We start from the raw sequence: 20782 nt of genomic DNA, 5'->3' as shown, positions 1-20782 counted from the left end.
GGGCTCTCCCTAAGACATTCAAATTCCCCCTGCCACAAATGGGGAGACCCATCACTCAGCTCACAAAGGTCCCGGGCATTCCTCTGGAGCTGCCAGGGCAGGGCCTGAGTGCTTGGGCAAAGAGAATTCCAAGACATAATAGGAGTTTACTGTGATGACTTGAGGACAGAGGGACTCTAGTGGTTAGAGAGATGGAAGAGCCTAAGACACAGGCCTAGGAAACAGAATCAGCTGCCCCGTGTGAGTAACCTTGACAGATGAAGTCTCCTTCTTTGGCCTCACCAGGCCCACTCCTGATGACCAAGTCTATGTGGCGACCTGTGGTTCCCATCTCAGGTCACTGTGTGACCCTAGGCAAGTGACCTCTGAGTCTGGGTTTCTTCATGGGTAGCTTGGAATCAAATCACACAGTGGAGGCCAATTATAATCTCTAACTTTGTAGATTATATTCTGAATCTCTAAAATGGCAGGAACAAGGTCTTGGCCTTTATAGTCCCTTATTAGTTCAAATCTTCAGGTCGGAGCTTCCCCTGGCAGCCCAGCCTCTTGTGAGCACTTGTGAATCCTTTCATTCTGAGATGCTGGAGTTTGAGACCTGTGGACTATGAAGACAGTGCCTGGGGAGAGAGGATGAGAAAGCAAGTGAAAGGGTGCGAACTGGAGGCAAGTTCAGCAGCAAAGGAGCCTGGCCCCCAATGGCCTCTGGGGTCATCAGGGTCATTGTCCAGCCCAAGTCCCAGGCCCAGAAGAAAATCCTGCATACAACTGGCATGTACAGCTGGCATGATTGGCTGGGGACAAAGCGCTGGGACCCACGGAAGAAAGGACAGACTGACCTCCGGCCTTAAGAGGAGAGACTTGGGGGAGGAGCTGCTCCAGCAGGAAATGCCAGAGCTGGGCAGGAACAATAGCGGGGTTTCTTTAGCCCTTGTTTTCTTTGGCATCTTAGCTGCCACAGAGCCCAGAGCCCGCTCCTCCAAGTCCTTAGCATTCCTGCAGGCTCCTCCCCTCAGCCCTGCCTGACAAACTGACAGGGGAGGCACCTGTTCTCTACTTCCTCTGCACCCTCCCGCTGGACTCTTCCCCCTAGCTTAGCACCACACTAAACCTTCAAGGGGCTTTTAAAATTAACAGTCACAACGTAAGGAGACTTTACTGAGCCTTACTCTGTGCCAGGCACTGTGCTAAGGGCTTCTCTAACACACATGGGAATGGGAGTCTTTAATGCAGCTCCTCTCCCGGGATCCTGGGGGTGGGTCCTCCCCCTCTAAGCCCTAGAGAGCCCTCCAGCCTCATTCTCCACATGCCCGACCTGGAGTGGGTGGGAAGAGGGAGAGGGTGGTGTGCGAGGAGGCAGCAGGTTACAAAGGGGTTACAAGCTCAGAGGGAAGGGGGATGGGAACTGGAAGAAAGTGTCACCCAGACCAGGGGTAGAAGAACTTGACTTTGGGGAGACTGAGAAAGACCACATGTAAGAGAGAGAGACATGGAAAATGAGTAGAAACAGACAGAAACAAAGAAAGGCACAAAAATTAAGAGGCAGAGAAAAGGTGAAAATAGCCAGGAGACAGAAACTGCAGGATGAGAGAAATGAATAGACAGAGACAGAGAGACTAAGACAGCAAAAGGCAGGAAGGAAAAACAGAAAATGAGAAGGTGTGAGAGAGAGAGAGATGGAGAGGTGGAGAACAGAGAGACTGAAATGAGAAAGAGACCTCTCGGAGAGAGACCGAGAGGAAGAGGCTGGCAGAGGGAGAGGGTCAGAGACCAAAGACAGAGACAAAAAGAGAAATAAGGTTTTGCAAAGACTGACTGACAGAAACAGATTTCGAGGGGAGAGAGATCAAGACCAAGTGAGGGTTCGAAGGAGACTTAGGGGAGGTGGAGGAAGAGAAGGAGAGTCTTAGATCCAGGGTGAGGGGCTTCTAGCAGGAAGAGGGAAGACGCCAAGACCGCGCTTGGGAGGTCAGTGGTGCGTCTCTACCCCGCCTGCTCCCCCACTCCAACTCCCAGAGTCTCAAGGCCTCACGTCACACCCCCGTCCCGTCCCGTCGACAAGGGGAACCCCGGCCTGGGAGAGGGCGCCTCCGGGGGTCCGTTGCCTAGTCCAGGTACTGCCCAGCTACCGGGCGTCAAGGATTGCGAAGCGTCGGGGCAGGCTGGCACGGTGCCCACTTTTCCCAAAACGCCAGCCTTCCAAGCCCAGAAGCTCGCCCGGCCCAGGCCGGGAGCGGCCCACGTCGGACGGCCGGACCGCCCTGCAGGACCCAGCCCGGCCGCCCGCCCCCGCCGCCGGCGGTGAGGGAGGTGAGCGGCGCCGACCTGCGGGACGAGCATCACTCCGACCCAGCCGGGGGTGAGGCGGGTCAGGATGCTCCGGTCGCAGGAGGAAAAGGAGGAGCTGGACCAAAAGCCCGAAGAGAAGAAAAGGGGAAGGCCGCGCACGGAGCGCGGTAAGGGCCGGCGGAGCTAGACGCCCCGAGGTCGGAGTGAAGCGCCGGGACCGAGCCCCGTCTCCCAGGGAGTCCGGGGCGCCCGGCACCGAGGAGAGCGCGGGAGCCAACCTGGGCGCATCATGCGCAGGGCCCGGGACGCTGGGCCGGTCTACACCGCCGCCTGGGTCACGTGGCCCGGACGGGCCGGCGGCTGCCCCGGCCGGGGGGCGGGGGTCGCGCCGGGGTTGCGCTGGACGACCGGGAGCGGCGGGCCCGCAGCGGCCTGGAGCCTCCCAACCCGCGCGCCGCGCTGGCCCCCGAGCGTAGGAGCCGCCCCCTGCCCCCCCGCGCCGGCCCCGCGCCCGGCCGCCCGCCCCCTATATAGCGCGCCCCAGCAGGGCCCGCGCCAGGCCGCCAGCCTCGGAGTGGGCGCGGGACAGTGCGCGGCGCCCCGCAGCCAGGCCCCCGCCCCCGCCGCATCCACCTCCTCCGCCGCCTGCGACCCAACGGGCGCCCCCCGCCGCGGCAGCTGCCGCCGGGCCCCCGCGGCCACCATGAAGAAGGAGGTGTGCTCCGTGGCCTTCCTCAAGGCCGTGTTCGCCGAGTTCTTGGCCACCCTCATCTTCGTCTTCTTTGGCCTGGGCTCAGCCCTCAAGTGGCCGTCGGCGCTGCCTACCATCCTGCAGATCGCGCTGGCGTTTGGCCTGGCCATAGGCACGCTGGCCCAGGCCCTGGGACCCGTGAGCGGCGGCCACATCAACCCCGCCATCACCCTGGCCCTCTTGGTGGGCAACCAGATCTCGCTGCTCCGGGCTTTCTTCTACGTGGCGGCCCAGCTGGTGGGCGCCATTGCCGGGGCCAGCATCCTCTACGGTGTGGCACCGCTCAATGCCCGGGGCAATCTGGCCGTCAACGCTGTGAGTGCCCTGGGGGGGTGGGAGCCTCGACCCTGGGGTGGGCTCAGGACCAGGCCTCTTACCCCACCTGGAAAAAACGGGTGCCGCAGAGTGGGCCAGCCCACACCCTTCACCAGGAAGGCAGAGCCTCCCAAGGCCAGGAAGGCAACTCTCCAGGCTGATGTGTGCTCCCTTCCTGCCCACCTCCTCTCCCCCTCCCCTCATGCTGGCCCACCCTGGTCTCTCTCCAATGCCTGCTACCCCTCCTCTCCTGCCAGAAACTTCTGCCTCCTCCTGTCTCACCTTTGAGCTCCACTTTCCTCCTGGGCCCCTCACCTCTCCCATCACCTCAGTGGAGCGGTTGAGTAGAACCACCAGAGAAAAGCGGGCTGTCATCATGGCTTTGGGTGACCCTGGCCTGTCTGTGCTTCATTGTTCTCAGCGCCTCCATGGGGATGGTTGTGTCTGCCACAGCAGGTGTCAAGGGGCTCACATTTAGAAACCGTAGATAGGAACCCCCTAATGTGGGGCCAGTGCAGAGCAGTTTCTGTTGAGTATTGGTTCCCTCTTTCCCCAACCTGTGCTCCTCCCCTCAACCCCGCACCCCTGCCTCCCTCCCACCTCCTGCAGCCCCAGAGTCAGCCCCCAACCCCATGCAAACTGGGTTCATTAATCAAACACAGAGGAGGATTTGCTTGGCCATTGTCAAGCTGTGAGTCAGCCGCACTGGAGAGACGGGTTTAAGGCTGGCACTGGCATGGGGCCAGGCATGGGCAGGAGGCCGGGATGGGGTGTGAGGCAGGCAAACCGGGCAGCTGCCCACAGGATGGAGGGTAAATGCCAGCTTATGGGGGCTGGGGGTTGGGCAGAGCCATTGATAGGCCCATGTCCAGGAAAAGCTACCCTGACGCTCTGCCCTTTGGCCACAGGCCTGAGCTTCAAGCCTCTGCAAACTGTGAAATGTATAGTGTCTTTAACAAATGGCTTCGCTGGGGCGATGTCCACAGGACTTGGCTTCCAGGTGCCAAGGTGCTCTAAGTGTCCCTGGAGGCCAAAAGCCCTACTCCCCGAGCCCCTGGCTATACAGCCAGAAGGTGGCCGGGGTCCTAACCCGCTATCCTCTTGCAGCTCAACAACAACACAACGCAGGGCCAGGCCATGGTGGTGGAGCTGATTCTGACCTTCCAGCTGGCACTCTGCATCTTCGCCTCCACTGACTCCCGCCGCACCAGCCCTGTGGGCTCCCCAGCCCTGTCCATTGGCCTGTCTGTCACCCTGGGCCACCTTGTCGGAGTGAGCAGTACCGACATTGGGCTGGGGTGAGGGTGGGGCAGGCACTCAAGGCAAATAATGGAGCCCTGGAGCGGAGCCCACTTCAGATTGATGAGTCCAGCAGAGTTTAAGGCCTGGATTTAGGGCTCCTGGACTCTGGCCCTACTGGGCCCCAGAATTGATCCCCCCAAAACCTCTGGGCTGAGGAAAGATGGGAGTAAGTAGGAGGTGGGATGGGACAGGAATCAAACCCAACCTCAGAGCAGAGAAGAGAGGAGGGCGTAGTTAAGGGTCCATGGTTAACCAAGCAGCTGGGATCCTTGGAGGGAGAGGTTGCCAGCCTGAGTTTGAGACCTGGCTGAGCCCCTGGACTGCAGTGTAACCTTGGGAGAGTCCAGATTCTGTGGGAGTGGACCAGGATGTTGCCTTTCTCTCCACCGCCCTGTCTCTATCCAGATCTACTTCACTGGCTGCTCCATGAACCCAGCCCGCTCTTTTGGCCCTGCAGTGGTCATGAATCGGTTCAGCCCCGCTCACTGGGTGAGTCTGTCCCTTCCCCTGGCTCCCTGGAGATGAGGGCCTGGAGACCCAGCAGTGGCAGCTCAGAGCTCACCAGACCTGGATTCTGTGGGTCTAGAGCTTGGGGGTGGGCCAGGGAGTGGTGGCTGACAGAGAAAGGGACACAGTAGGGGATGGGATTCAGCTAGAGGGGCAGAGGTGGCTTTGTATGGCCTGAACCGCTGGGGACAGGGAGTATGAGTATCTATCCGCTTATGGAAGAGGCTCTACTGAACCTGGAGGTGCAGAGGGGCTCTGTGTCAATTCCCTTGAGGATTTGGTGTCCGTCCCTCTGGGTGTCTGTGTGCTGGTCCTCTCTGATGTTTTATTTATCTGTCCCTGTTGAGGGGGTTGGGAGAGTCTTCCTGTGGGTCTGTCCCTGTGGACAGTCTGTCTGCCCCCTCCTTTGAAAGCTCATGGTCACTCTCTCCAGGGTCTGTTTCTATCCCTATGTGGAGGGGAGACGTGCTCTGTTCATCTGTCTCTCTGAGGACCCACGTGTCCCCTCTGAAGGTTTATTTGTTTCTCTTTCCGGTGTGGTTGGAGGGAGCCTGTCCCTCTGGGAATCTGTTTGCCTTCTTTGAGGGTCTGGGTGTCTGTGGTCCATGTCTCTGTCCCTGGGAGTGGTGTGTCAGTATATTCGTCCCCGAGGTGGGAGGAAGTCTTTCTCCCTGAAGGTCTGGAAGTCTGCATGTCTGTCTCCTCTCAGGGTCTGTGGGTCTGTCCTCTGTGGGGTGGGGGGCATGTGGTCTTCAAGGTCTGGGGCTCAGCGCCCTGACTCCTGCCCTGTCTCCACCAGGTTTTCTGGGTAGGGCCCATCGTGGGGGCAGTCCTGGCTGCCATCCTCTACTTCTACCTGCTCTTCCCCAACTCCCTGAGCCTGAGTGAGCGTGTGGCCATCATCAAAGGCACGTATGAGCCTGACGAGGACTGGGAGGAGCAGCGGGAAGAGCGGAAGAAGACCATGGAGCTGACCACCCGCTGACCAGTGTCAGGCAGGGGCCAGCCCCTCAGCCCCTGAGCCAAGGGGGAAAAAAAGAAAAAGTACCTAACACAAGCTTCCTTTTTGCACAACCGGTCCTCTTGGCTGAGGAGGAGGAGCTGGTCACCCTGGCTGCACAGTTAGAGAGGGGAGAAGGAACCCATGATGGGACTCCTGGGGTAGGGGCCAGGGGCTGGGGTCTGCTGGGGACAGGTCTCTCTGGGACAGACCTCAGAGATTGTGAATGCAGTGCCAAGCTCACAAGCTGCAAGGGCCAGGCCAGAAAAGGGTGGGCCTGCAGCCTGCATCCCCCACCTTCCCCAACCCTTCCTCAAGAGCTGAAGGGATCCCAGCCCCTAGGTGGGCAGAGGCAGACCCTCCCCAGAGCTCCTTAGGAAGAAGACAGACTGGTTCATTGAATGCCGCCTTATTTATTTCTGGTGAGGATGCATGCGTGGGGCTGCTGGTGTTTAGAGTGGGGGCTACCCAATAAATCACTGATACTCACGTTCCGCCTCTGTCTCTCCTCAGAGTGCCTTGAGACACTCTGGCCCATTGCCTCTCCTCTTTGTCATCCCACATCCTCCACCACGATCTCCACAGGGTACCAGGGGACCCCAGGACAAGTGCTCTGTGGGAAGAAAGGGAGACTGTGACCATGGGAGGCCCAGAGAATCAGAGAGATGGGAACAGAGCAGGGAGAGACTGAGAGAAGACCGAATATCAAAATAGAGCTAGAGGCCAGGAAGGAGGGGTCCTCACTGCAGTCACCCTTCACCCCTCCCCCTCAGCCATGTCAATCAAGTCCCTGCCACTTGAGGAGGGCTTGGCTGGCACTTGAGGGGAGTGCCAGGGTGTGACAGGCAGGGCGGAGGAGTGAGCCAACCGCAGCCCCTCGAGATGGCAAGGGGGTGACCAGCCAGGTTCCATCACAGCCCTGGGCTCCTTTCTCTGCACCTTGATGTTTCAAAAAGGTGTCCTGCTGGGAGCCTGTGCCCAGAGGGAGCAGCCCCCCGACCCCCCCAGAAGCCACATGTGGCCCAGCCCCCTTTTCCAGGGCTTCTCATGCCTTGGCCCACCAGTGTCCCCACCGTCCTCTCCTCTGGGCCTGAGCTCTGTCCTAGCCTGCTCTTGTCCCACTGTCACTGACACTCCTTAGGTAACCTCCTTAAACTCTCAGAGCCTCCCTCTCTTCATCTGTAAAATGGGGATAAAATATCACTTTCCTCACAAGATAGTTGTGGGGACCAGATGAGGGCATGAGATGCCTGGGACCAGTCAGCTTTCTGTGAGGAAAAGGCGGGGGGTCATGCAGTGAACAGCTCCGCATAGCCCAGCTTCGCAGTGAGCCCAGCCTGGAGTCAGTAACTACCCTCATTCCAATCTGGCCATGAAACTTGGGGCAACATAAGCTCTCTGAGCTTTAAGGACCTTATCTGCAAAACAGGGGTACTTTTCCCGACCTCATGTGCTGTCGTGAGGAGAAAATGAGACCATGCCTGGAGGTAAAACGCTTGTACAGATGGTCAGGCGCCTTGGAGTGAGTGCTCAGTATAGTCGTGTTAATAGAAACCCACACGTGCCTGCCTAGTCTGGGGCCCCAGCCACATGCTTCTGCCCTCCTGGGGGTGTCTGGACCTGAGCGCCTGTCCAGCGGGGCCAGGAGACGGACTGAGAAGGGGTAGGGGAAGCTGTAGTTCTTGGCCAGCGAGAGGCAGTCCCAGGGGCTGGGGTGAGGAGCGGCAGACCCCCCAGCCTTCTCCACACTTAGAGTCTAAGCATCTACAAGTGAGAGGTCAGCCACTCATGTCCGCCCCATAGGCTTACAGTGAACACCACGTGGCATTGCGTGTGAGAACCCCGGGAGCCCAGGGAAGGAGCAGCCCCCCACCCACCGTGTCCCTTCCCACTTCTTCCAACCTGCCCCGGGCTGGGGGAGCCGGGCTGCAAGTGCCAGCTCTGGCCAGCAGAGGGCGACGTCGTCCACCGAATCCACAGCGTGGCGCCTCGTCGTCCACAAGTCCTGGGTCTGGGCTCTAGCCAGATGGGGGTGGAGTGGAGGACACAGGGAGTCCCTCATGCTTGAGTCCCCTGGGGCCACCTTGAGGCAGCCTATCCCAATGCATCCCCGCCCCACTATCCGGGTGGGGCGCAGAAGAGAGGGGAGCCCTTCTCCGCTCAGTCTCCAGGAGACTCAGGTACAGACACAGCCATGACCAGGAGGATGGGCTCTTCCTCCAGCCCAATGGGGACCACGGCAGGGTGGACAGTGGACCCTTGGGAGACAAACCCGCGGGGGCGGGCAAGGCACTAAGCCAGAGGGGGCTACCGGCCCTGAGCTTCCTGCAGGTTGCCTCGCCTGGCCCTTGGGCAAGCTTCCAGCTAGGGCTTGGGGCTGACAAGCGCCGTGGTTGAGGCGGTGTGGCCAGCAGGGGTCGCTGTGTCTGCGTGTCGGATCTTGCAGGAGCGGCAGGTCTGCGGGCTCACAAAGTCCCGTGCACACGCGCGCGCACACACACTGACCCCACACAGTCCGGGGCTCGCGGCCACACACTGACCTCAGTCGTGCCCGAGGGCTGCATGTTCCGGGTGTGTGCGTCTCCTTTCCTCCGCACGTTCACTCGAATGTGCAGAGCCACAACAGCCCTCCTCCAGCATTCGCTCACAGGGCCACCGCCGGCCCCACCGCGGGCCCAGACCTATGAGCCTGGCTCCACGGGTTCTCAGAGGCACACCTGTGTGCCGTCCAACGCAAGCACACACAGGCCCCGTCACCTCTGCTGCACCTAAAGATGGAACCCAGGGAGAGTCTGGATTCTCCTGTGGGAGGCTCCCTTCCCCTTCCTCCCCCTCTTCCTCTCCCCAGGGCCTGCCAGTTCTCACCAGCTGGGAGGTGGACAAGGTGATATGGGGAGAGATGGAAGAGGACCGGGAGGAGAGGTGGAGAGCAGACAGAGGGGCTGGCTGTTGAGATGGGTGGACAGGAGGAAGGACATCTGGGAGGACCAGGTCTCTCCGCTCCTCTTGGCCTCATGTGTCTCCATCACGTGTGGATGAGGACATCAGACCTCCCTACCTTTCCAGGTTTTGTGGGGATCAGTGAGATGAGGCACGGGAAGCCATCTTGAATTCCCTCCCCATCAGTTTGTGTTCTCCCTCCTTTTCTCTCCCGGTACCTTCCTCCTTCCCCTCCCCTTCGCCCCCCTTACTTTCCCCAATCTCTAATAGGACTTCAGTCAGAACTGCATTGACAGGCAGCCCTAGGCAGCCAGATAAGGAACCTCGGCAAAAGGTTTTTGAGCATGAATGAGCTTAAAGCTTGGCACTAGAGCCCAGTGCTGGCTGGGTTCGGGCACGTGCTGGCTAGGACAGGAAGCCAGGCCTGGAGCAAGCCCTGGTCAATGCCCACCTGGCCTCAGGAGGTGAAGGACCTTGTCCCAGGCTGGGCAGAGGTCAGGAGACTCAGCCCCGGGCTAGCTGGGGACAAGGGCTGCCCCTGCACTTAGCACTTTCAGGCTCCAAGGCCCAGGGCAGGTGCTGAGGTGCCTGTCTTGGAGCCGCCATGCAGCCCCGTCCCCACAGCTGTCTAACGGCAGGGGGCAGGGAAGTTACAATCCTAATCATTCACATTTTCTGACTTGGAGCCCCTCTCCTAGGTATCAGCACATTTACTCCTAACTACACACAGGGAGGAGGGAATTATTAGCATCATCCCCACTGCATAAATGAGGATCTTGAGGTTAAGCAACTGCTTAGGGTGCAATACACATGGCAGTGTTCACAATCCTTTCAGTGGCCTCATCAGCAGCTCTCAACAGGTAAGCCTTGCTGCCACGTGGCGCCCATTTAACAAGGGCAGAAACTGAGGCTAGGTCAGATGAAAGTGCCTGTCCACCAAGCCCTCTACTCGCCCTGCCTGAAGTGAGGGAAGCAGACAAGTGCCCTTGAGCTACCCTGGGACAGCCCCCAGCCAGGGAACCCCCTGTGCCAGGGAGGAACAGTGCCCACGCCGCCCCCACAGCCATGCCCTGTCATCCCTTGAGCATTTATTGAATGACCCCTCTATGCCAGCCAGGGATGGATGTCTGTGCTGGAACAGTGGAGGCATTGAGGAGGCAGAGGCCACAACCCGCCCCTGGCTTTGCTCAAGCCCTGCTTCTCTAAGAAGCTTGCCCTGATTCTGCCGGAGAGGGAAATGAGGGCAGGCTTCGCAGAAGAACGGCACTTGAGCAAAGTCTTGAGAGACAAAAAGGAGAGGCATCCAAACTCCACAGCAAAGGGCTCGTTCTGGGGAAATATGTCTGGCCTGTTTGGAGTAAAGGGTGCAGGGTGGGCAGTGGAAGGGGAGCCTTCCTTGCATGTTAAACATGGGTATTCAGACCTGATTCTGAGGCAATGGGGAGCCATTGAAAGCTTTAGAGCAGAGGAGTAACTTGATGAGCTTTGCATTTTGGAAGGATCTCTCTGACAGTGAGTGGAGAGGAGAGTGGTGTGGAAGGGCACAACATAGTCTGAGAGCCCAGGAAGGAGGTTAATGCAGTCATCGTGGAGAGGTGATAAGGGCTGCACTGGGCCAGTGGCAAGTGGGGATGGAAAGAGGTGTCAAATATGAGAAAGAGCTACCAGGAACCTGGTACAAGGAACCTATTTGCTATGGGCTGGGGGAAGGGGAAGCACCAGATGCTTCCTGTGTTCTGGCCTGGGCAACTGAGTGAGAGTAGGGTGAGGAGGAGCAAGCCGGAGGGTCCAGTGAGAGGTGAGTGGGTCTGGAGTTCAGGAGAAAGATCTGGGCCAGAGACAGTGTTGAGAGTCGACAGTATCTGCAGGGTGTGGAAGTCACAGGTGGGAACAGGGCTGCCCAGGCACACTCATCAGGAGTGAGGGGCCATGGGCCAGGAGTAGACAAGTCCTGGGCTTAAGGATCAGCAGAAGAGGAGCCAGCCATGGAGGCCACGTGGCAGAGTTGCCCTCACAGAGATGGGAGGACAGCCAGGAGATGTGCCTCAAAGGCAGGGAAAAAGAGGCGTCAGGAAGGAGATGGCCGGCAGACCATGTGCCACAGTGGGCTGGAGAGGAAATCATGCTGGCCTTTGCCAGAGCGGTTTCGGTAGCCGGGGGCTGGGGGCTGTTGTGCAGTGGATAGGTGGCTGGAACCTTGACTCCAAATCATGATCTTTCACTGCTCCACGACTACGCAGGCACGTTTATAGGGAAGAAGTCAAGAGAAGGGGAAGCCTGAAAGCCACAAGTGAGACTGGGAAAGGCCAAGAGAGGGTCCCAGTCACTCAAAGGGAGCCAGAAGTCCAAGGAGGGTCCCCCGACCCCGACTTGTACACTGGAGAAGGGCTGCCTCTACTTCAAGGCCACAGGGCAGCTGGTGAGGGCACAGGGCAGCTGCAGGTGAGTTTGGCTGGGAGGGAGGATGGGAAGAAGTCTTGCCTGGTAGCTTGGCTTTCTAGGTAGGGTGGGAGGCAAGGGTGGGTGCTCTGCTGAGAGAAAGCCAGAGTGAGTCGAATACTTGAAGAGAGTGGGGGAGGTTTAAAGAATGAGGGGAGAGCTGTGGAAGGATTGCTGAGCAGAGCTGCGATCCCTACTGGGGCCAGAGACCATGAACTTGTCATGGCAGCAGTCTGCACGACTGGGTGAGTTTCTCCAGCAGTGCTCAGCAGCGCAGATGGGGGGCAGAAAGGCGTGGAAGAGGATGAGAACAGAGACACGCAGCAGGGACGGGGTGGAGAGGACAGGGAGCCAGGACCATGGAGCGCTGACAAGAGCCTGCTCAGGGTGAGATGCCCAGGAGTTCCCTGGAGAGGATACGGTGAAGTCGAGACAGCAGGGAGAACAGAAGGGAATGGGTGAGGGATGTTACTGGGACTCAGACAGGGACTGGGGAGGAACAGAGCCTGTAGTCCAGAGTTAAGGTGTTTCTCTTGAAGATATCAGAGGGCTCAGTCCCAGGTGGGGGAAGGTATGAGTATGAGGCTGAAATGCAGCAGACATAGTCATCTGCCCCGGGAAGTCAAGAAGTTTTTATTCATTCATTCAACAAATATTTATTGGGCACTTACTGTGCCAATCTCTGTGCAAGACACTACATGCAGGGGTGAACAAAACTTGGTTCCTGCCCCCCAAAGGCCTCCCCGCCTTGCCTCACTGGGGAGACACATTCACACCATGACAACACCCTGTGGTGACTGCAGTGTAGGAGAATGCCTAGGTGTGGTGGGAGCACGCAGAAGGGTCCCCACCCAGGAAAGGAGCAAGCGACGTCAAAGCTGAGCCTTTGGAATGGGAGTTACCCAAGCAAAGGGAGTGCAAGGGATCTCCAAGAAGAGGAGAGAGCTTTTTCCAAGGAGAGGCCAGCAAGAGTGTGCATTTGGTGAAACCAAAGGGTAACAGAGTGGGGAGAGGTGAGGGAGAGCTGCAGGGTCCCTGAAGGCAGACACAGAGCTTCCAGAGGGATGGGAGGCTTGGAAGGGATTTTAGCAGGGGAGCAGCATGATCAGATTTGCATTTTAGCACTTGGGCGGCAGTATGGAAAATTGATTGAAATGGAGCAAGGGAGCAGACAGAGAGACTGGTGAAAGGCTGCAGGGCAGCAGGGGTGGCAAAAAGAGGGCACAGTCAGGAGATATTTAGGATTGAAAATCAGCAGGACTTGATGCTTTTCCTGGATGGGGAAAGGAGGGAGAAAAGGGTCAAGGATGCTTCCCAGATGCCACCAGCTGAGCTGCAGAAAACAAGAGGAGAACATGGGGGTTGGGGGGGTACCAGGAGACAGGAGGATCACATCTGGAGACAGATTGCGTTTGAGGAGCCTGAGAACAACCAGGGGACATCTGTAGGCAGGTAGATATGCCAGGGATGAGGTCAGGACACCCAGCTACGGTGAAGAGGGGAAGACTGTTATTTCAATAGCTTGGCAGACTCTTCTTAGGGAGGAACACTTTTGTTTGAGAAAATACCTTGCTATCTGCTAGGGTTAAAAGGGGAAAGCCTAGGGCATGGGTGACCATAGGGCCAGTGCAGCCACAAAAAATGGTTAAGCTGCCTTGTGTGAGAAAGGAGTGAAATCTGGCCCCTGAGAGGAGGAGAGCAGAGAGGGAGGAGCCGAGAAGGGAGGGGAGCGCGGGGGAGGGCAGGGAGGCAGGAGGAAGTGAGTGAAGGGCCAGTGGAAATTTCCCCTGGTGGACAGCAGAGGTGCCCATGGCCTTGTGTGATCTGACGCGGTTTGAGTCGCTGTGGAATAAACCCCTTCTCCACCTGCCCCTCTGCAACCCCACAGGCCGCAGTGTCCACAGTGTCCTTGGTGAAGTCGACTGTATTCACATCTGCATTCTGTGAGTGCGGGTATAGGTGGGAGTGGAGGAGGGGACTTACTTTCTGGGTTTACGGGCACGGTGTGGTGTCAGCCCATTTGGAAGCAAAGCCTAGATATGGAGGGGGCCAGACGAACAGGACCTGGGAATGCACAGGACCCCCTGAAGCAGGCCGGGGATCTGAGTGATCTTGCTGTATCTAAGCTGACATTGGAACATGAACAGTCTGAAATCCCATGAGCCCTGCTGCCCTGCACCTGCGACCCTCAGGCTAGACCTTGGAATGTCTACAACACGAGTCAGGCCCAACCCGCCCTAGAAATCATCGTAGGAGGTTCCAGCTCAGTGCCCAGAGACAGCCCCCACATCCCACCCCATCAGGTCAGCTCTGGCTGGAGCAGGCATGTGAGCAACACCCCTCATTCCACCCCCATACACACGCATAAGCCCATCCGCCTGCGCCCTGCCAGTCTGACCAGCACAGTCCTGGGGACAGGAGCGTGGTGGAGGAGCTGCAGGTGGGGGCCAGAGAAGCCTCCACAGAGAGCAAAAGCCAGGGTCAGCCAGAGACAGGACACCAGAAGAGACAGGAGATCAGAGACCAGAGGAACAGAGAAGAGGCCCCAGAGCAAAGCAAGGAACAGCCAAGGCACCAGGACATGGATGCAGTGGAGCCAGGGGGACGTGGCTGGGCCAGCATGTTGGCGTGCAGGCTTTGGAAAGCCATCAGCAGGGCGCTGTTTGCAGAGTTCCTGGCCACGGGGCTGTATGTGTTCTTTGGCGTGGGCTCAGTCATGCGCTGGCCCACAGCACTTCCCTCCGTGCTACAGATTGCCATCGCCTTCAACCTGGTCACCGCCATGGCTGTGCAGGTCACCTGGAAGGCCAGCGGGGCCCACGCCAACCCCGCCGTGACGCTGGCCTTCCTCGTAGGCTCCCACATCTCTCTGCCCCGTGCTGTGGCCTATGTGGCTGCCCAGCTGGTGGGGGCCACGGTGGGGGCTGCTCTGCTTTATGGGGTCATGCCGGGAGACATCCGAGAGACCCTTGGTATCAACGTGGTAGGTGCAGGGAGGGGCACCTGGAGGGCCAGGAGGCGGGAATGCGCACAAGTGGTGAAGGTGGAGGCCAGGACGGAGGCGAGGGAGCAAAGGAGGAAACAAGTCAGCTGCAGGCTCCACATCCTCCCGGGCTGGGCCCCAGGACCCAGAGGACTGAGACTTTGACCTCAGTCTAGGCAGAATAGAAATGGGATAGTGGCGCGAAGAACAGGTGGAGAAGGAAGAGGCCACATAAAGGAGAAGGAATAGAAGGACCAGGCATTTAAGGGTAGATGCGGCCAAGGGAGTGCGGGGCCTGTGGGTAAAGGGGACCCCACGGGGACTTCATTTTTCTCCCAGGCTCCACCCACGTCCTCTGCTCTCCGATTGTTCCCAAGTTCTTCCCTCCACCTTGAGGCCTGCCTCACTCGCCCCTTCTCCATTTCCTAACCATCTGTGTTCCACCTTCTTCCCCCAAATCTCCTCCTTCCGCACCTGCTGCCAGTCTCCTCTCAAGCAAGCCTCCTGAACCACTGGCCCCAACCAACCCACTGGTGGGGTGGGAGGAGCGCCACTCACTTCTGCAGGGAGCAACGGTCCAGAGCAGATATGGACCCCTCTGCACAGGCCTCCCGAAGTCCTGAAGCTGGGCGGCAGTGAGGTGTCACCCCCTTCCAGCTGAGGAGACCAGGCCCAGTGGCAGGGGTTTCTCTGTCTGTCTGTGGGCAGAGCCCGCGTCTGGTCCAGAGTAACTCCCTCTGTCCAGGTCCGGAACAGTGTCTCAACTGGCCAGGCGGTGGCAGTGGAGCTGCTTCTGACCCTGCAGCTGGTGCTCTGTGTCTTCGCTTCCACCGACAGCCGTCAGACATCAGGCTCCCCGGCCACCATGATTGGGATCTCTGTGGCACTGGGCCACCTCATTGGGGTAAGGAGCAGAGGGGACACCGTGCACATGCACACACCGGGTCCGTCGCCGGGGAAACTGTGGAGCCCTGAAGGCCAGGCAGTGTCCCTCCCTGAGCCCCTCGTGTCTTGGAGCCAAAGTGGTACCCCCTGCACTCTAGGCCCAGGATATGGCACTACAGAGGCCGTGGCTGGGGCTAAGGCTCTGAGCCAGGACTGAGAAATGGTCCCCTCTCAGGCCTGCCTTAAACCTTCTCCCACCCTGACCCTGCACTTGCTCCCCAGATCCACTTCACTGGCTGCTCCATGAATCCAGCCCGCTCCTTCGGCCCTGCCATCATCATTGGGAAGTTCACAGTCCACTGGGTGAGCCCCTCTGCTGGCAGCCCTGGGGAGGGAAGGGAGCCCGAGTTGCCTGTAGACGGTGGGTTTCACTCTCAGCTTCCCTAAGCTCGGAAGGCCAGGGTGAATGTCTTGGCTGAGACTTCCTTTCTTTTCGGCTTCAGTTGCCCAGGATGCCCAGTGGACTGGCAAGAAATGGGCCAGGGCAGGAGCTGCAGCCTTGGCCCAGACTTTTAAGTCCTGGCTGTTTCCTTATTCACTTTCTCCAGCTGGACCAATTTTCAAACTTGGATAAAGAAAAAGACAAACAGAAATAGACACACACACCAGCAGAGACAGAAACAGCAATAGCCAGGACTCCTGGCTAAAACGGGGGAAGTGAGAGGAAAGAGGCGAGGGTGGGTGAGGAGACTGGCCCCAGGCCCCAGCCTCGGCTGCAGAGCCTGGGCTCAGCCCCAGGGAGGGCAGGGAGAGCAAGGGGCAAGGTCCCCTTACCTTGTGGGCTTGGGAAACACGACTCGTGGTTCTCAAATTTAGCACCTTACAGACAGTTGAGGGAGACCTGGGAGATCAAGTCGGCACTGGGGAAGCAGGCAGCGGTCCCAGAGCCACCCTGTGGTCCTGATAGCTCCTGGGTGGGGTGACGACATCCTTCTCCTCAGGTCTTCTGGGTGGGGCCCCTGATGGGAGCCCTCCTGGCCTCACTGATCTACAACTTCGTCCTGTTCCCCGACACCAAGACCCTGGCGCAGCGGCTGGCTATCCTCACAGGCACCGTAGAGGTGGGGACAGGGGCAGGGGCAGGGGCGGAGCCCCCGAAGAAGGAATCCCAGCTGGGTTCGGGAGCTGTGGAGATGGAGAGTGTGTGAAACAGCCTAGGCCTGGCCGCGCCCTTGGGCTTCCTGCCTTGCAGGACCTGCCTGGAGGTTCTCCCTGGGGGTAGCGGGAGGGGGAGGCTTGACCTTTTGTCCTGACCAGGTGGGCTGGAGGGGACAAGCCCTATCCCTGGCATTACGTTTCTAGGTAGAATCTGGGAGTGAATTTGTCCCATTCCCTCTCTGTAGGGCTTCCCCACCTCTCAGTGGGACAGAGCAGAGGAAGGCAGGGGATTTAGGATCGCCCTCCCATGCTCTCACCCACTGGACCCCGTAGGAGTCCTGACACCCAGATGCCCAAGTCTTGGGGGAGAAAGGAATGGGAGCCCAGACAGCCACTCTGCTTAGACATGGGAGCTATAGGGACCTCAGGAAGCCCCAGCTTCTTACCCACCCAGGAAACGCTTGGTCCAGAGAGGACAGGCTGTCTGGAGGAATCAGGCCCTGGGACAGCCTCTGAGCTCCTGGGGGGGTTTCTCTGACCTTGGGTGTGGTTTTGGGGGGTATATTTCCTCCTTCAGACTGGGGGCTTCCTGAGGACAGAGACTGCTCTACCAATAGATCTTTGTTTGTTTTGAGACAGAATCTTGATCTGTTACCCAGGCTGGAGTGCAGTGGCATGATCTCGGCTCACTGCAACCTCTATCTCCTGGGTTCAAGGGATTCTCCTGCCTCAGCCTCCCAAGTAGCTGGGATTACAGGCGCCTGCCACCACACCCAGCTAATTTTTTGTATTTTTAGTAGAGATGGGGTTTCACCATATTGGTCAGGGTGGTCTCAAACTCCTGACCTGAGGCGATCTGCCCACCTCGGCCTCCCAAAGTGCTGGGATTACAGGTGTGAGCCACCGCGCCCGGCCTCTCCCAATAGGTCTTTATTCCTCAATCCTCCAAATGCTCTGGAGAGGCCCCCACCCTTGAGAAGAACTGACACAGAGAAGAACATTTTCTCTGGCTCATAGAGGGGTGGGATAGAGGAAGGGAGGTTTGAGCCAGACAGGCCTTTCCCAGGGAAGCCTCCTCCCAGGTGCTTGCCCCAGCTCCCACCCCACAGCCCACTCTCAGGCAGGAACAATCCTCAGAGGGGAAGTGCCCATCTAGCCATTGACTCATGACCTGGGTCAAAGAAGCAGTCTCCAGGCTCTCTGTCAGCATTACAGGATCCCCAAAAAGGTGTTGAATAAGCCCTAAGGGTAGTAGGAACCCAGGAGGGACCCAGGAAACTAAGATTTGAGATTCAGTGCCTCTGAAAGACTACCAAAATCTAAATTGGTTTAATAGTTAAAGGCTGCTGTAGATTTATTCTGCCCACAACTTGGGGGTCCTATCTGGATCTTGGCTTCTCCAGCTGTAAAATGGACACACAGTCCTCCTCTAGGGACTGCTGTGAAATCAAGAAATTGGAAAATACTTTCAGAAGTTAAAATGCTAGAAAAACAACCCCAATAAATGATGATTATTGTTGCTGTTACTGTAATTATTGGGTATGAAGACAATTGCTGTTGGTAATGAGAGGGAGGAGGGGAAAAGAGAGAGAGAAAGATGATTGAGAGGGAGGGAAGAGAGACTGGGTTTTCTCTCACATCATTGGATCTACTTAACCAGGGACCCTGTGTCCTCTTCTCCTGGGTCTGCTGACCTTGAGGCTTTGTGGGTGTGAGGGGCTGTGGGAGGGCCCTGGAATGAAGAGGCGAACCAATAAAATCAGTTCTTCTCATCTCTATGACGCTCATCACCATGGTACCCTAAGATGTAGCAGCCAAATTCATATAAAAGATGGGTCCTGGCGGCCAGGCACGGTGGCTCACGCCTGTAATCCCAGCACTTTGGGAGGCTGAGGCGGGCAGATCACGAGGTCAGGAGATCGAGACCATCCTGGCCAACATGGTGAAACCCTGTCCCTACTAAAATATAAAAAATTAGCCGGGCGTGGTGGCGCGTGATTGTAGTCCCAGCTACTTGGGAGGCTGAGGCAGGGGAATCACTTGAACCCGGAAGGTAGAGGTTTCAGTGAGCCAAGATCACGCCACTGCACTCCAGCCTGGTGACAGAGCAAGACTCTGTCTCAAAAAAAAAAAAAGAAAAACAAACAAAAAAAAGATGGGTCCTGGCCTGGTGCGGTGGCTCCCACCTGTAATCCTAACACTTTGGGAGGCCAAAGTGGGAGGATCGCTTGACGCCAGGAGTTCGAGACCAGCCTGGACAACATGGCAAAACCCTGCCTCTACAAAAAATTAAAAACTTAGCCAGGCATGATGGCTCAAACCTGTAATCACCAACATGTTGGGTGGCCCAAGCAGGAGGATTGCTTGAGGCCAGGAGTTTGAGACCATCCTGGACAGCATAGTGAAACTTCATCTCTATTATTTAAAATGAAAAATTAATTAAATTAAAATACAAACAAAAGATAGATCCTTTTTAATGATGTCTCCTGAGGGACTGGGGATGGGGGAAAGGCTGCCCAAGTCTTCCAAGGGCAGCGTGGCAGGCCCAGCCTGTGACCAGTGCAGTAGCTGAATCCCTGGTGCTCATAGCCCCAGTAGCTGTGCTCAGCGTTCTGTAATATCAGCGCAGATACTACTCACATCTCTCCAAGCTGGGCCCCACTCATCCATCTTCACAATCTCTCAGAGTCCAAGGCTGCCTGTGTCCTTTTATGAGCAGGGAGAGCTGGGTGTCTGTATGTATGCATGTATGAGAGCATATGTGTAAACAGAGGACATGATTGATTTGCTCAAGGTCACCCGGTTCAGGAGCACGAACACTTAAGGTCTCCCCAGCTCCCAGTTGAGAATTTTCCAAAATAGAGCTCCTGGGGGGTTCATACAAGCTGCAGCCCCAGGAAGGAAGGAAACAGGAACTAGAGGATTGAAGGGGATGGGGGCGTGGAGCTCCTACGGTAGGCTCTTAAGCTCCTTGACAAATGATCACTGCTTTTTGTCCCCAGAGCCAAGCACACACTGGGTGCTCAATATAAGTTTGATGAATGAATAAGGCTGGGCAGTTGGGGAGGATGGGAGGCAGTAATAGATCAAGAGGAGAAAATTTCAGGAGTTACAGCTCCAAATAAGCCAGTATGACAGCAGCTGAGAAGCCTATGCTTCCAGGCAGGGGCTGGGGAGAGGGTGCATCGCCAGATATTTGCTGTTCCACCCACAATTTCAGAGCAGGCTTCACAACGTCTGTCCCAGGAACTTACAGGCCAAAATATGAGGGGTTGCCTGAAGAGAAAGCTGAGGGGCTATTTTCACTAACAGTTCTTCAAAGCAGTTCTGTCAGGACAGAGCAGGAGGAAATAAGGTTCCTGAGAAGTGGGGAATTAGGTTAGCCTCTGAAGAGCATCCAAGGTTAGACGTGGAAATAAGTAACCAAAGGTTCGCTTCCCCTCCTCTGGAGCCCTTTAATAGGACAGCAGGCCATCTGTTTGGATGAGGGAAGGGCTGGCCTTTGGAGAGCTGAATCTCAGTAGCTCCAGCTGGGGGAAGCAGGCTTCACTGCCATAGCCCCTGGGCCTGGGTGGGGGCAGGGGACATGGGGAGGACAGAGACCCAACCAGGCCCGCCCTTGATGTGCATTCCCTTCCTCCTGTTTGTCAGGGAAGTTTTTAATTAATGGTGTGTAATCTGATCTGACCCTTCTCCCTGCTGAGCACTGCCTTCAATCAGTGGAGCCATCTGCAATTGCAATTCATAATTCTCCCCAAAGGGAGGGGGACTCGGGCCGGGTGCCTTGGTGATTAATACAATTAGCCTTTTATGTTGATGATTGTCTTAGCAGGAGCAGATGATGCTGTGCTGGGAGCCTGGGCGGTCGCGTCCCGATTGGCTGGCAGGAAGCCCCTCTCCGCTTCCCACCCCCCACTGTTCATCTTCAACCTACTACCTCCAGGTATAAAGAGGACAGGCCTCATCTGGGGCCATACTGTGCAAGGGGGAAAAGGCCAGGAAGGGGTCGGGCTCTGAGCCACATTTGGTCTCCTAGGACTGAAGGAAGAGTAGAGTCACACCATGATCTGGGCGCTTTTACATTCCAAAGAAAATCGCTTTCACCTAAAGGATTGTGCGGACCAAAGTTAAAAAAAAAAAAAAAAACTACATAAACATAGATCAGGAGTTGACAGAGTTTAAATACAGGCTCAGGCACTTAGCAGCTGTGTGAACT

The 20782-nt window shown here is 57.3% G+C and overlaps 2 protein-coding genes and 1 long non-coding RNA gene across 3 annotated transcripts; 2 read left to right on the top strand and 1 right to left on the bottom strand.

Moving 5' to 3' along the window:
• Positions 1 to 424: 424 nt before the first annotated feature.
• Positions 425 to 3892, bottom strand: LOC104001538 (uncharacterized). Its single transcript, XR_673400.5, has 2 exons — positions 3635 to 3892; positions 425 to 617 (listed from the first exon to the last, which is right to left on the bottom strand). It is a non-coding gene; the product is annotated as an uncharacterized LOC104001538 (long non-coding RNA).
• Positions 2824 to 6650, top strand: AQP5 (aquaporin 5). Its single transcript, XM_001157125.7, has 4 exons — positions 2824 to 3352; positions 4460 to 4624; positions 5060 to 5143; positions 5961 to 6650. Exons 1-4 carry the CDS (start codon positions 2990 to 2992, stop codon positions 6144 to 6146), a joined length of 798 nt encoding a protein of 265 aa, XP_001157125.5. The 5' UTR covers positions 2824 to 2989; the 3' UTR covers positions 6147 to 6650.
• A 7244-nt stretch (positions 6651 to 13894) lies between these two features.
• AQP6 (aquaporin 6) lies at positions 13895 to 18085 on the top strand. Its single transcript, XM_001157230.6, has 4 exons — positions 13895 to 14523; positions 15269 to 15427; positions 15691 to 15771; positions 16410 to 18085. The coding sequence occupies exons 1-4, from the start codon at positions 14122 to 14124 to the stop codon at positions 16614 to 16616; spliced, it is 849 nt and encodes a 282-aa protein (XP_001157230.1). The 5' UTR covers positions 13895 to 14121; the 3' UTR covers positions 16617 to 18085.
• The last annotated feature ends 2697 nt before the right edge of the window (positions 18086 to 20782 follow it).

Source organism: Pan troglodytes, chromosome 10 (assembly GCF_028858775.2).
Source record: "Pan troglodytes isolate AG18354 chromosome 10, NHGRI_mPanTro3-v2.0_pri, whole genome shotgun sequence".
In the NCBI taxonomy this organism is placed as follows: domain Eukaryota; kingdom Metazoa; phylum Chordata; class Mammalia; order Primates; family Hominidae; genus Pan; species Pan troglodytes.
Note: the sequence above shows the minus strand (reverse complement) of the source record. Positions and strands in the feature narration are given on the sequence as shown.